Source organism: Apiospora kogelbergensis (assembly GCF_038363985.1).
Source record: "Apiospora kogelbergensis strain CBS 113332 chromosome Unknown utg000019l_segment0_segment0, whole genome shotgun sequence".
NCBI lineage: Eukaryota > Fungi > Ascomycota > Sordariomycetes > Amphisphaeriales > Apiosporaceae > Apiospora > Apiospora kogelbergensis.
This window is the reverse complement of record NW_027117436.1, coordinates 48040-60242: the sequence shown is the minus strand read 5'-3', so window position 1 is coordinate 60242 and position 12203 is coordinate 48040. Positions and strand designations below refer to the sequence as shown.

The 12203-nt window shown below is 63.7% G+C and overlaps 2 protein-coding genes across 2 annotated transcripts; one reads left to right on the top strand and one right to left on the bottom strand.

Moving 5' to 3' along the window:
- Positions 1–1561: 1561 nt before the first annotated feature.
- PG998_015022 (uncharacterized protein) lies at positions 1562–2370 on the top strand (the record flags this gene model as incomplete). The annotated part of the gene is made up of 3 exons (XM_066881838.1): positions 1562–1585; positions 1682–1788; positions 2202–2370. 3 exons carry the CDS (start codon positions 1562–1564, stop codon positions 2368–2370), a joined length of 300 nt encoding a protein of 99 aa, XP_066723036.1.
- Positions 2371–3394: 1024 nt separating this feature from the next.
- Positions 3395–11871, bottom strand: PG998_015021 (Nonribosomal peptide synthetase 12; the record flags this gene model as incomplete). The annotated part of the gene is made up of 4 exons (XM_066881837.1): positions 3395–5201; positions 5320–9872; positions 9926–11198; positions 11282–11871. The coding sequence occupies 4 exons, from the start codon at positions 11869–11871 to the stop codon at positions 3395–3397; spliced, it is 8223 nt and encodes a 2740-aa protein (XP_066723035.1).
- Between the last annotated feature and the right edge of the window lie 332 nt (positions 11872–12203).

Genomic DNA, 12203 nt, shown 5'->3' with positions numbered 1-12203 from the left:
GGTTTCGCATTTCGAAGTGGATTTGCAAAGTGCAGATTCTTATTTCAAGGATATCCTAAGGATTTTTGACAGCCGGACAGTTTGCGGGAACAGACCCACTGTCCAAGGGGTCGAGGATTAAGGGCGAAGCGATTACTTGCGGCGTTGGTGGATATTGGAATACAGACACCACTTCAATCGATGACTTGATAACATATCTCGTTCACATAGGACACGTCATCTTAGCTTGGGGCGAATTACTTATATAGACAGCGTTTTGGATTTGAAAGCCCACAGGGCGAAATAAAATGCGTATGATTTACGTTTTTAATACTTCGAGGTTGGGTGTCTTGCTTCTTATGGTGACCTGTTATGTACCTATGTGCTAGTGTTTCCGTGACTGCCCGCCCCTCATTACGTCGCCAGTCTCCAGCTCGGGTGGTCGTCCCCGAGGTTATCGGCATCGGGCTCGCCCAGCCGCCAGTCGCGCTCGCCGCGGTCGCGCCGGCGGTTCTCGCGGCGGGCGCCGAGGTAGAGCCAGGTGCAGGCGGCGGCGCAGACCCAGAGCATGGCGAGGCTGACGCCGAAGCCGGTCCAGTAGCGGGGCTGCTCGGCGTCGAAAAAGACGTTGGAGGCGACGATGCCGCCGATATTGCCGAAGCCGACCTGCGCCGCCGACGAGACGGCGCGCGCTTGTGGCCGCTCTCGGCGTTGGCCAGCCACGCCAGCGCCACGGGCTGCGTCGTGTAGCCGCCGACGACGACGAGGAACAGGGCGAAGTAGCGCACGCCGACGGGCACGGCCGACTGGCACAGCAGCAGCACGTAGCCGACGCTGGCGACGACGATGCCGCCCAGGGCGAAGCTGTAGCGGTGGCGCAGGCGGTCGGTGGCGAGCGACACGCCGAGGCAGACGAGCGTCGCGGCGACGTACAGCGGGATGGTGCGGACTTGGGCCGCTTCGGCGGTGAGGCCCATTTGGTTGAGGATGGTGGGGATGAAGAACTGGGGAGCAGGGTCTGTTAGTACTGCGCACTGGCTTGATACTCGCTCACACACAGGCGGCCTTCTCCCCCTTGCTTGCGAGAAAAGAAAGGGGGCCAAAGGAAAGAAACACTCACCGAGCCCGCGTAGCCCGTGTTCACGATGCCGAAGTAGGCCAGGGTCCCCGCGTAGATCTTCCAATCCGTGAGAATGCGGCGCGTGGCCCGGCGGTCGAGGCGGTCCATGCGGGCGGCGCCCGTGTCGGCGGCGAGGCGGCGGACCAGCAGCCGGCGCTCGGCGTCGGTCAGGAAGGCGGCCTTCTCGGGCCAGTCGGCGACCCAGAACTTGGCGGCGACGCCGACGACGACGGTGGCGAGGCCCTCGATGATGAAGATCCAGCGCCAGGCGCCGTAGCCGCCGGCGCCGCCCATGTGCGCGATGGCGAAGGCCAGCAGGCCCGAGAAGGCGCCCGCCATGATGGAGGCGCTGAAGAAGATGGACATGCGCCACTGCAGCTCGTAGCGGGTGTAGTACCTGGGATTGATTGTCAGTGGGGGCTGGCGACGGGATGGGGAGGAGAGGAAATTGAACCTCCTTACATGCTGATTAAGTACACCGAGCCTGTATGTGGAGTTTCCCTCAAGTCAATATCATGTTTACTCACGAACACGGCGATTGGACTGGATGGGCTGGGTCGTTCATTGCTTACCCGGGAACAGGCCGGCCTCGAAGATGCCGAGCACGAATCGGCAGCCCACGAGGCCGGCGACATTGTTGATCAGTCCCATGCCAATGGTGGCGATGCCTGTATGGTGGTGGCAGTTAGGTAAGGCCTACATATCGCCCGGAAGAATAATGGCAGAACTCACCCCATAAGACCATGATGAGACTGAGCCACGTCGACGGGGCAAGTTTCTTGATGACCAGATTCGAAGGGACCTCGAATAGGATATACTGCAGCACCCACCCCCATGTGTACGCCGGTTAGCCAGTACTCCGTATGGCGCACTCGTTCGTCTGGGATCCGCCAGCGCTGGGTACTTACGGGAATGAAGAAGATGAAAAGCGCGAGGTTGTAATCCCGCCCCGTCATGTTCAGGTCCTTGGACATGCCCTGGATCCTCGCGTTGCCGATGTTGGTGCGGTCCATGAAGGCCAGGAAGAAGAGCACCGTGATGGGCGGCAGGACGTGCAGGTCGCACTTCCGGATGAGCTTCTTCTCGGCCTCGGGGTCGGTAGGACCGCCATCGTCGTCTCCGCCCTTAGCATCGACGACGACGCCTCCTTCTTGATCCGACGAGGGCGCGCCGCGGAGCGAGATGTTGTCTCGCTTCTCCTGCTTCGTCTCCTTCCTGGTCTCGACATGCTGCGCAGCGGCGGTTTCGACGTCGCCGTCACCGGCCTTTGAGACTCCTGTGGCCATGTTGGGTTGGAGCGATGTGATTAGTTGGTGGAGAGTGTGTGACGTAACATCAACCAATCTCTAGATCTACGATCCAGATCTCACCACACATGGGTTTGCAACTTATCGACAAAAGATCCGGATCAGGAGGTGGTAGCATCAAGATTTATACAAGCAATGACCTATCCCTCCTCTGCCCCCACCCTCCACCACCTGGACAGACAATCTTTTCCCTCAACTGTTTTCCCGCGACGTTATACCGCGACGTAGCAGTCCGCTGTTTGCCCACGTGCTAGACTGCCAATGACTGTGCGGGGTTGGTGGTGAATGGGAAAGCGATGTCAGATCCGTTCTCAATGGGGACGGGCGACGGGAAACCCCCGGTCCACCCCCGCATATGCCAATGTTGGGGAAGCAAGGGAGGGCAGATCATTGGATGCTGGGGGCACCTTCACCCAGGTTTGCTGTCTGGTTTGCTGTATCTCCTTGCATGCCCGGCAGATGACACGGTCCCGATTTGCGTCATATTGCTGAAAAGACGGTAATGACTCGGTGGATGGCAGTTGATTACCGGCCACCGCGCGATGATGGCAACAATCGCATGCTGCTTGTCAGTAAGGGGCGCATCCCTCGTAAGCGGTAAGGGCATGACGTGGTGGTGATAAGGGTTATGAATGAGTAGCGTTTTGAACTAATGTCTTGTTCCTTAAACTAAATATAATACAATACTAAATATACATCTACAACTTGGGGTATCTTCCATGTACAGACAGACTCGCGAAGCGAAGAAAAAGCACCGATAGGAAAACAACCTTGTACGCCGGGGCCATGATATGATAATGCACGCTTCTCCCACCCAACCAATCCAGGTTGAACGCCAGTATACCCAGAACGATTTTGACATACCCGACAAAATGAAAAGGCTCTTCAAACGATTCGAAGATGGCCATATAACAATAGTAACAAAGGAAAGTCAGCGTTTCTTTTGAGCATCAACGATTGATGACTTGAAAGTCTCCTCCCCTCTTCTCTAAATCATACCAAACTTCTCGAGAAACTGCGTCGACTTCTTCTTCGCCAGCCCCGCGCCGCGGCCCTCCTTGTCCTTGTCGCGATGGGACACGGTCCAGCGGCGCGCGAGGCGCGGCGACGTCGTCTGGATCGGGGACAGCTCGTCGCGGACCTCGTCCTCGTCGCTCTGGCTGCTGCCCGTGGTCATGGACTCGATGGAGCTGCCGTGGCTCGTGTTGCGCGCGTGCGTCGGCGTCGGCGGCGGCAGTTTGGACGCCTCGGGGATGGTCGCCGGCACCGGCAGCGGGGCGCCCCCGTTGTTGACAACGGCCGCCGTCGTCAGCTTCTTCAGGTTCTTGCCCCACGCGTTGGCGCGGAGCACGACGCTGGGGCTGCGGCGCGCCGAGTGGTGGCTGCCGCTGCGGTGGTGGTGGTGCGAGGAGTGGCGGCGGGGGTGGTGGTGGTGGACGCCCTGCTGCTGGCGGGCGATGACCATCTCGTACTGCAGCATCATGGTCGGCGCCTCGACCATGTCCTCGAGGGCGAAGTGCGCGCCCTCCAGCCCCGGCACGCCCAGCTCGGGCACGCGCGCGTTGTAGAAGCGGGCGAGCTCGGCCGCCGCGACCAGCGAGCCCCAGATGTCGTAGAAGGGCACGGAGCGCACGTCGGCGCGGCGCGCCAGCGACCCGGCGCCCAGCACCGCCTCCCAGGCCGCCGAGATGACGGCGTGGATGGCGCCGGCGTGGTCGGGGAGCACCGCCTGCACCGGCGCGGGGAAGGCGAAGGCGCCGGCGTGGCCCGCGTGCTCGGAGCGGATCGGGGACAGCGGGATGCGCGGGGCGGCGCCCTCGTTGCTGTTGTTGTTGGTGGCGGTGTTGTTGGGGGTGGCGATGCTGGTGTCGCCGTTCAGGCTCTTGAGCATCAGGGGCTCCATGACGAAGGCCGACGTGAGCAGGCTGATGGTGGAGCAGAGCAGCTTGAGGACCTCGTCGGCGAAGACGGGGTGCACGCGCCTCTCGCAGAAGGACAGGGCGATGTCGATGCGCGCGCCGCCCGCCACGGGGGCCGACTTGACGAAGAGGTCCGCATTGTAGAGCCGCGGGGCGGCCATGGGGCTGAGGCGGCAGGCGGCGTTGCCGACGGCGAACTCGCGCCTGCCGGTGGCGTCGGCGTCCTGGGCCTGGGCCTGGTGCTGCACGACGGTGCTGAAGCGCGTCCAGGGGGCCCAGGCGGTGCACTTGCGCAGGATGTCGGCCGACTGCATGTTCTCGTGGGGGATGCTGGCGACGTGCTGGCTGTGCACGGCGCGGAAGTACTCGTAGGGCGTGACGGGCACGGCGGGGACCTGGGTGCGCACGGGCACGATGCCGCCGCAGGGGCCCAGGACGTTGGCGAGGTGCAGGTGCTTGCCCTCGACCAGGTGGCCGAAGACGATGTCGTCAGACCCGGACAGCCGCGCGAGCACGAGGGCCCACGCGCCCTTCAGGATCGTCTCGAACGGGATGCCGAGGTTCTGCAGCGAGCCCGTCGGGATCTGCTGGCGGAGCGTCTTGGGCTCGGGGCTGGCCACGCTGGGGCCGGCCTGGGACACCACCTGCGTCATCTGGGAGTCCCGCAGGAGGGCCTTCCAGTAGTCGACGGCGCCGTTTCGGGACGCCTGCTTCGCGGCCCGCATGACGTCGCAGAACCCGGCGTTTCGGGTCGTCAGCTCGCCCTGGTCGTAGAGCCGGCTGAGGTCCTTCAGCAGGACGGGCAGGGATAGGTCGTTGTACTGGGCCCGCGACAGTCTCAGAAGGAGGATGGCGTTCTTGCCCCCGTCGAGGTAACTGTGTCACACATTAGTATACATATATACCGGCTAGGCTCGAAAACACGAAACGAAGCGGTATTGGCTGCTGGTGGGGGGAAGAAAAGAAGGAAGAAAGGGGAGAGAGAGAAACTTACATGAATTTCGTAACGGGCTTCCGGAAGTCGACCGGGATCCCCTGGTCTCGCTTGACAAGCTTCCCGGCAGCGGTAGATAGTCGCCAGCTAGGACACTGATATCGGTCAAACTCGACGAGGCGGTGTGGGCTGGGTGGGCCGCCGGCGCGGGCTTTAGGGATCGGGTGGCGAAGGACGACTTGCCAGAGTCTTCTGTGATGGGTAGCGAATGTCGTCCGAAGGATAGGATGGGCCAGTGTAAGCAAGTTACAGGCGTGTTCGAGCTTACCCCAGTCTAACGATCCATTACTACTGTTGTTTTGGACGTGGATGGCGAACCAATCAATGGCCCCTTTGTTCTCTTCCAGCATGCCCGCCTCGACGAACATGGTCTGCAGCGACGACGCCTCGGTCACGTCTTCGATGGCGTCGCGGTCGACGCCGAGCTGCGGCGCGAGGGACTCCCGGATGGAATTCTGCGACGAGGGGCTGGTGGGGGCGGTCCCGTTACTACTGCTGTTACTGTTGCTGATTCGAGGGCTGTTGCTGCCGATGCTGTTGGTGTTGGACGAGGGCGGCGCGACGGCCGGAAGGGTGATGCCCCTGCAAATCTCGGTGAGGGACGTGTTGCGGAGGAGGTCGACGACGGACACGGCGATGCCCTGGCGACGGCACGCGACGACGAGCTCGTGCGCGAGGTCGTAGTTGCCGCCGAGGCGCAGGAAGCCGTCCTCGGCCGTGATGGAGGACTCGTCGTCCTCGTCGATGCCGAGGACGGCGGCCCACAGGCCGCGGACGCGCTCCTCGACGCGCGTCAGCGGGAGCGGGTGGAGGCCCGCGGCCTGGACCTCGCGGGGGTTGGGCACGCTGGCGAAGGAGAGGAGCTGGGTCTTGGAGAAGCCGGCGATGAGGCGCGCCAGGCCGAGGCGGTTGACCTCGAGCGCCGACGTCAGCGGGATCTTGCGCACCGGGATGAAGGTGGATGGGATCATGTGGCGCGGCAGGACGTCGCGCAGCGACAGCTCGGCCGTGCGCTTGGCCAGGTACAGGCGCTCCCGCGTGCGCGGGCCGAGCCGGCCCAGCTCGTGCTCCCCGCCCTCGTCGCTGGCCATCTGAAGGAACGCGGCCAGGATCGGCTTGGAGTCGCTGTCGTGGTAGTTGAAGGCGATGGTCTCGACGAAGACGTCGACGCCGCGGCCCAGGCACCGGCGCAGGTGCGGCTCGACGTCGGCCTTGCGGAAGGTCTGGCCCGCGATGGCTGTCGTCTCGCCCTGGTCCGCCACCAGCTCCAGCTGGCCGTCCTCCTTGTAGCGGACGAAGTGGCCCGTCCGCAGCAGGCGGCCCGGCTGCTTGGCCGCCGGGTTCCAGCGCATGACGTCCTTGGCGCCCGTCTCGTAGCCCTCGGCCAGCGTCGGCGACTCGATGACCAGCACCCCCACGGCGCCGATGGGCACCAGCCGGTTGAGCTTGGACGGGCTGACGACCCAGAAGTTGCCCACGGCGGGCTTGCCGATGCACCGCAGCGAGTTGGCGTCCTTCACCTCGGCGGCCGACAGCCCCAGCGGGCACGACACGGCGGACCCGTAGGCCAGCAGCACCTTGGCCCGGTCCGCCCAGGGCGCGTACGTGTCCTCCTCGAGGTGCAGGGTGCGGAAGCAGACGACGGCCATGTCCGGGAGGCTCTCGGGCCGCAGGCTGCGCGACAGGGTGGGCGTCAGGTAGGACCAGTTGACCTGCATGCGGCAGGCGGCGGCCGTGTAGTTGGCGAGGCGCTCGGCGGCCGAGGGCACGCAGATGCAGCCGCCGTTGATGAGGGTGGTGAAGACCTCGGACAGGGCGATGTCGGTGCTGAAGGACGAGACCTGCATGACGCGACTCGACGGGTTGATGCGCAGGGCCGGGCCCTGGCTGATGAAGGCCGTCGACAGCGCGCCGTGCGTGTACTTGATGCCCTTGTGCTGCTCGGCGCCCTGGTGCTCGAACAGGATGCACGCCGTCTGGTGGGCCTTGGTGTCGGGCGGCGTGACGGCGACGTCCTGGAAGGCCATGGCGTCGACCGTCTCCTCGTTGAGGTAGACGACGTCGACGTCGCGGCCCAGGGCGCCGTCGAGGTGCGCGCGCACGCTCTCCGAGGCCAGCACGACGCGGGCCCCGACGCTCTCGGCGACCCAGCCGAACATGGAGGGCAGCTCGGCGTCGACGGGCACGAGGATGCCGCCCGAGTTGAGGACGCCCAGCATGGCGACGACGGCCCAGCGGCTCTTGTCGACGACGACGGGCACGGGGCTGTCGGCCGTGACACCGCGGTTGCGCAGGTGGCTGGCGACCGTCATGGCCAGCTCGTCGAGCTCGCCGTACGTCAGGTCGCCGTCCCACGCGCACACGGCCTGGATGTCCGAGTTCTCGAGCGCGTGCTCCGCGATCAGCCGGTGGATGTGGCCCTTGAACTTCTGCTGCTCCGGCTTGGACCGCCCGTTCCACCGCAGCACCTGCTCCTGGTCGTGCTGGTTGAACAGGTTCATCTCCTTGACCATGCTGCCGCCGGGCGCCTGCATCAGGCTCTCGATGGCTTTGCCGAAGGCGTGGGCCACGTGGCCGGCCTGTTCCGAGTTCAGGATGCGGTGGCCCAAGTCCACCGCGACCTCGCCGTTCCGGAAGTTGACGTCGACGTTCAGGTCGTACTCGGAGTGCTGGACGGTCTTGAGGTGGTAGAGGCGGGAGCCCGACTGCGAGTGGAGGGCGTTCTCGTACCCGAAGGACAAGCAGGTGTTGAAGAGGCGGCCGCCCTTGGTCCCCAGGGCGTGCTGCATGTTGTGCACCGACACGTGCTGGTGGTGCAGGGACTCGGCGTGGTTCTCGTTCGAGACCAGGAGCAGCTCGTCCATGGCCTGCGAGGGGTGCAGGTGCAGTCTGCACGCCAGGACGTTGGAGAAGCAGCCCACGGCGTCCGCCAGCCCCTTGGCCGGAATGTCGCGGCCCGAGGTCCGGTACCCGAAGCACACCGAGTCGGAGCCGACATAGGCGCGCAACACCAGACCCCAAGCCACGCGCAGCACGGTGGCGACCTCGATCTCGTACTGGGCGGCAAAGTCCACGAGGCTCTGGTGCGGGATGCCCAAGTCCACCGAGTCGGTGAAGTAGTCCTTGGCATTCACGGACCTCGAGACCAGGGTGGGGAACTGGCAAGACGGGACGCCGCTGAGCAGCTCGCGCCAGAACTCAGTGCTGACGGGGGTCGTCTTGAGGCACTGGAGATACTCGGGATAGGAGATGGTGGAGGCGGTGGGGATTTCGTGGTGGAAGTAAGCGCGGTCGAGTTCGTCGAAGATCTGGATCAGACTGGCAGGGTCGCAGAGAGCCTGGCTGATTTCGAGCTTCAGCAGCGTCTTGCCGGGCGCTTGGCACACCACGAGCCTGTGCCAGGGGGTGCCCTTGACCAGGGTGGGGGCAGAAAGCTTCTCGACCGACTCCATGGCCTCGGCGGCGAGGAAGCTCTCGATGAAGAGCATGTTGGGGGAGTGCCTTCGCAGCACGATCTGGTCGTAGAGCCCGTTGTTGGAGACGCTGTCGGAGAAGACGGTCCTCAGCGCCTGGTGCTTCTCGGTGATGCCCTGCCAGGCGGCGCAGATGCGGCCGACGTCGACGTAGCCCCCGATGGTGTCGAGCGTGTAGATGGCCTGCATGATGGAGGTGCCGGGCACGAGCGCCTCGTTGATGAGGAGGTTCTGCTGGTTGGGCGTCACCGGGTAGATGCACTCGATGTTGGCCACCTCGACGTTGAGCTGGGGCAGCACCTCCCGGTTCATCTTGGCGACGCCGTCGTACTCGATGTCGACGAAGCGCATGTCGGCGAGGGTGAGCTCGGGCACCTGGGTGTGCAGCCGGTGGATGGTCTGGCGGAGGTGGGCTTCGCAGCTCCGCACCCAGAGCTGGATCAGGTCCTGCCGGCTGGACTCGCGGCTGCAGACGAACTTGAACTTGAGCTCGCCATACTCGACCGAGGCCGATACCTCGAAGAGGGCGATGCGGCCGACGTTGGGTCCAATGTCGGACGTCTCCGAGCCTATCGACTCCTTAGGGATGGGAAGCTGCTGCAAGAGATTTTCTTGACGCTCCGAGACCGGTGCTGGCCCGGCGTAGGTAAAGAGGATCTCCATGGGACACGTCGTGGATGCAAATGCCTCCGCGGACGCACCGTCGCGAAGCTCGGAAGCAAAGTAGGGCACACCTCGTTCGGCGACGTCGAGCCGAGAATCCTTGACTTTGCTTAGCACCCTCGACATGTCCTCTGTCTGGCCGACAGAAAGCGACAGCGGAGAAAGCGAGGTAAACCAGCCGACCGTCTGCGTGATATCGAGCTCGGATTCCAGGGCAGCCCGGTCGTGCTCCTGGGTCCAGATGGTGGGGGTAGCCCGGTCCGCGAAGGTCTTGGAGAAGGACTGGAGAAGGGCCGCCACGAAGATGTCGGAGGACGTGGTGCGGAATGCATGATTGCTTTCCTCGAGGAGACCGGTGATTTCAGACCCCAGCGTGAAGCTGTAGGATACTGTGCTTCCGTAGATGTTGCGGCTGTTCTGAACCCCCAGTAATCACAGTTGGCGGGAACGGGGGTGAACGGCAGCTTGACCGCGTTCTCCATGCCATTGGTGCGGCGCCGCTGGTACGTCGACCAGGCCTGGTACGACACCAGGTGGTTGGTGGCCAGCGTGCCGTTGAGGAGCAATTCCTCGAGATCCTGCGTGATGATGTGCCACGACTTGGAGTCGACGACGAGGTGATGCGCCACCAGGTAGAGAACCTGGTAGCCGTCGTTGGTGTGGAAATGATGGGCCGCGAACACCGGCCCGTTCTCAATGTCGATGTTGACCTGGGCTTGCTTGATCACCGCCTGGACCTCTTCGTTGGTGCATACGGCGTGGTGGCCGAAGTGGTACGAGGAGGGGACCTCGGAAAGGGTGTGCTGAGTCCACGACGTCCCGTTTCTCCTGAACCGGGTCCGCAGCATGGCGTGGTGGGCTACGACGGCCTCGACGGCCGCGTGTACATCTTCGATGCCAATCGACTTGTTGATCCGCAGCAACTGGCTCTGGTTGAATCGGTAGTTGCCGGTGCGAGAGCTGCGGAGCAGAGACTTGTTGCCCATGGCGGTGTGGAAGTAGAAGCGCTGCATGGGCGAGAGCTCGGTCTCCTTGCCGGCCGGTTCGAGCGACCTCCTCGCCACCTCGTCGCTGGACACGGCCAGGGCGGCGAGCTGCGTCAACGACATGGTCTGGAGGACGTCTTCGACCTTGAACGAGAGGCCCTGGGACTTAGAGCGGACGACCAGCTGCATCGCCGTCTTGGAGTCGCCGCCGAGCTTGGCGAAGGAGTGGTTCATGCCGATGGACTCGGCCTCCATCTGCAGCGTCGTGCCGACCAGCCGCTGCAGCTGCGCCTCGACGTCCGTCGTGGGCGCGACCAGGAGCTCCTCGGTCTCGACCGACATGATCTGGCGGTGCAGCTCCTCGTTGGCGTTCTGGATCCAGGTCTGCATCTTGCGGCGGTTGATGACGCCGTTGGCGTCGAGGGGCAGGCGCTCGAGCACGACCCAGACGCTGGGCACGAGCAGCTCGTCGACCACCTTGGCCTTGACGGCGGCCCGGATCGACGGCAGCGGGCTGGTGTAGTAGGCGTTGAGCAGCTTGAGGTCGCAGTCGTTGGGCCCCTCGACGACGCAGCTGGCGAGGCTCAGGAAGGCCACCGTCTGGCCCTCGAACATGCCCGCGCGCGGCTTGATGACGCACGCCTTGGACACGTCGCTGTTCAGCGACAGCACCTGCTCCACCCGGTTGTGATATCGCTTGGAGGCTTTCGGTTGCACCGTGGGCTTGCTGGCCAAGTCCGGGAGCGGTCGTTGCTGGCTGGCGAGCGCCGTCGTCGCTTTAGGAGAGCCCTGGGCGTGCTCAGCTTGAGGGGGCTGATGGTGCAGGAAGGCTCCCGCAACGGCGACCGGTGCATGGGCGTGATGCGCGTCTCCAACTCGGCCAGGGTCCTGCAATCCAGAATGTCGCGCGTCTTGACCGAAAGGCCAACCTGCGCACACCGCGCCCTGAGGAGCCTCGCAGCCCTAGCGTCACCGCCGAGGTCCGGGAACGACTCGTCGCGCGGTATGGACGACAGCGGCAGGCCCAAGGTGTCGGCCACGGCCGACTTCAGCCGCTGCTCGATCATGTAGTCGACCGGGGTCATGATGTCGGCGTTGTTGTGCTCGGGCGTCGTCGTCGTGTAGACCGAGCTCGTCCTCCGGGCCAGGCGTTCTTTCTGCTCCCGCTGCTGCTCTTCTGCCGCGCGCGGCGGCTCTAGGTCGCTTACGGACACGCCAAGGGCGTCGGCCAGCGCGGCGGCGGCCGACCGCGGCGAGAGCTGGGGGATGTGGAATTTGCTGGCTGGCGTCAGCGACAGCGAGGTTCGTATGCTCGGGAGGAGCTTCCGCTTGGCGGATAGGGTTCGTCCTCGGGCCAGGGCCTTTTCTGTCGACTCTTCCCCGAACATGCCATATGAGGAGTCCAACGACGGTAGCTGTAAGTAGTCCATGGTTCGTGGGGATAGGTCGCGGAGCTTCGGCGGCCCCGTGATTTGGGCTGTTCTGTGAGATATCGCGTAAGATTGCGGCCGACAAGGTCGGAAGCTTAAATTCGGGTTGTTTCTCTTACTTGAGTATGAAGGTTTCAAGGTTGAGAGTATAGGCAGAGTAGATTATAGTAAGTAGTGTTCACTAGATCCTACCGGATAGTAGCAGTATGAAGCATGAGAAGAAGGTAGGCGTGTAAGTGCAGACGGACGGAGTCTGTGGGGGAAAGGGTAGAGATGAAAGGATGAAGGTGGTAGGAGGCACAAGCTTGAAGGAATGGGGGCGAGGTGGACAG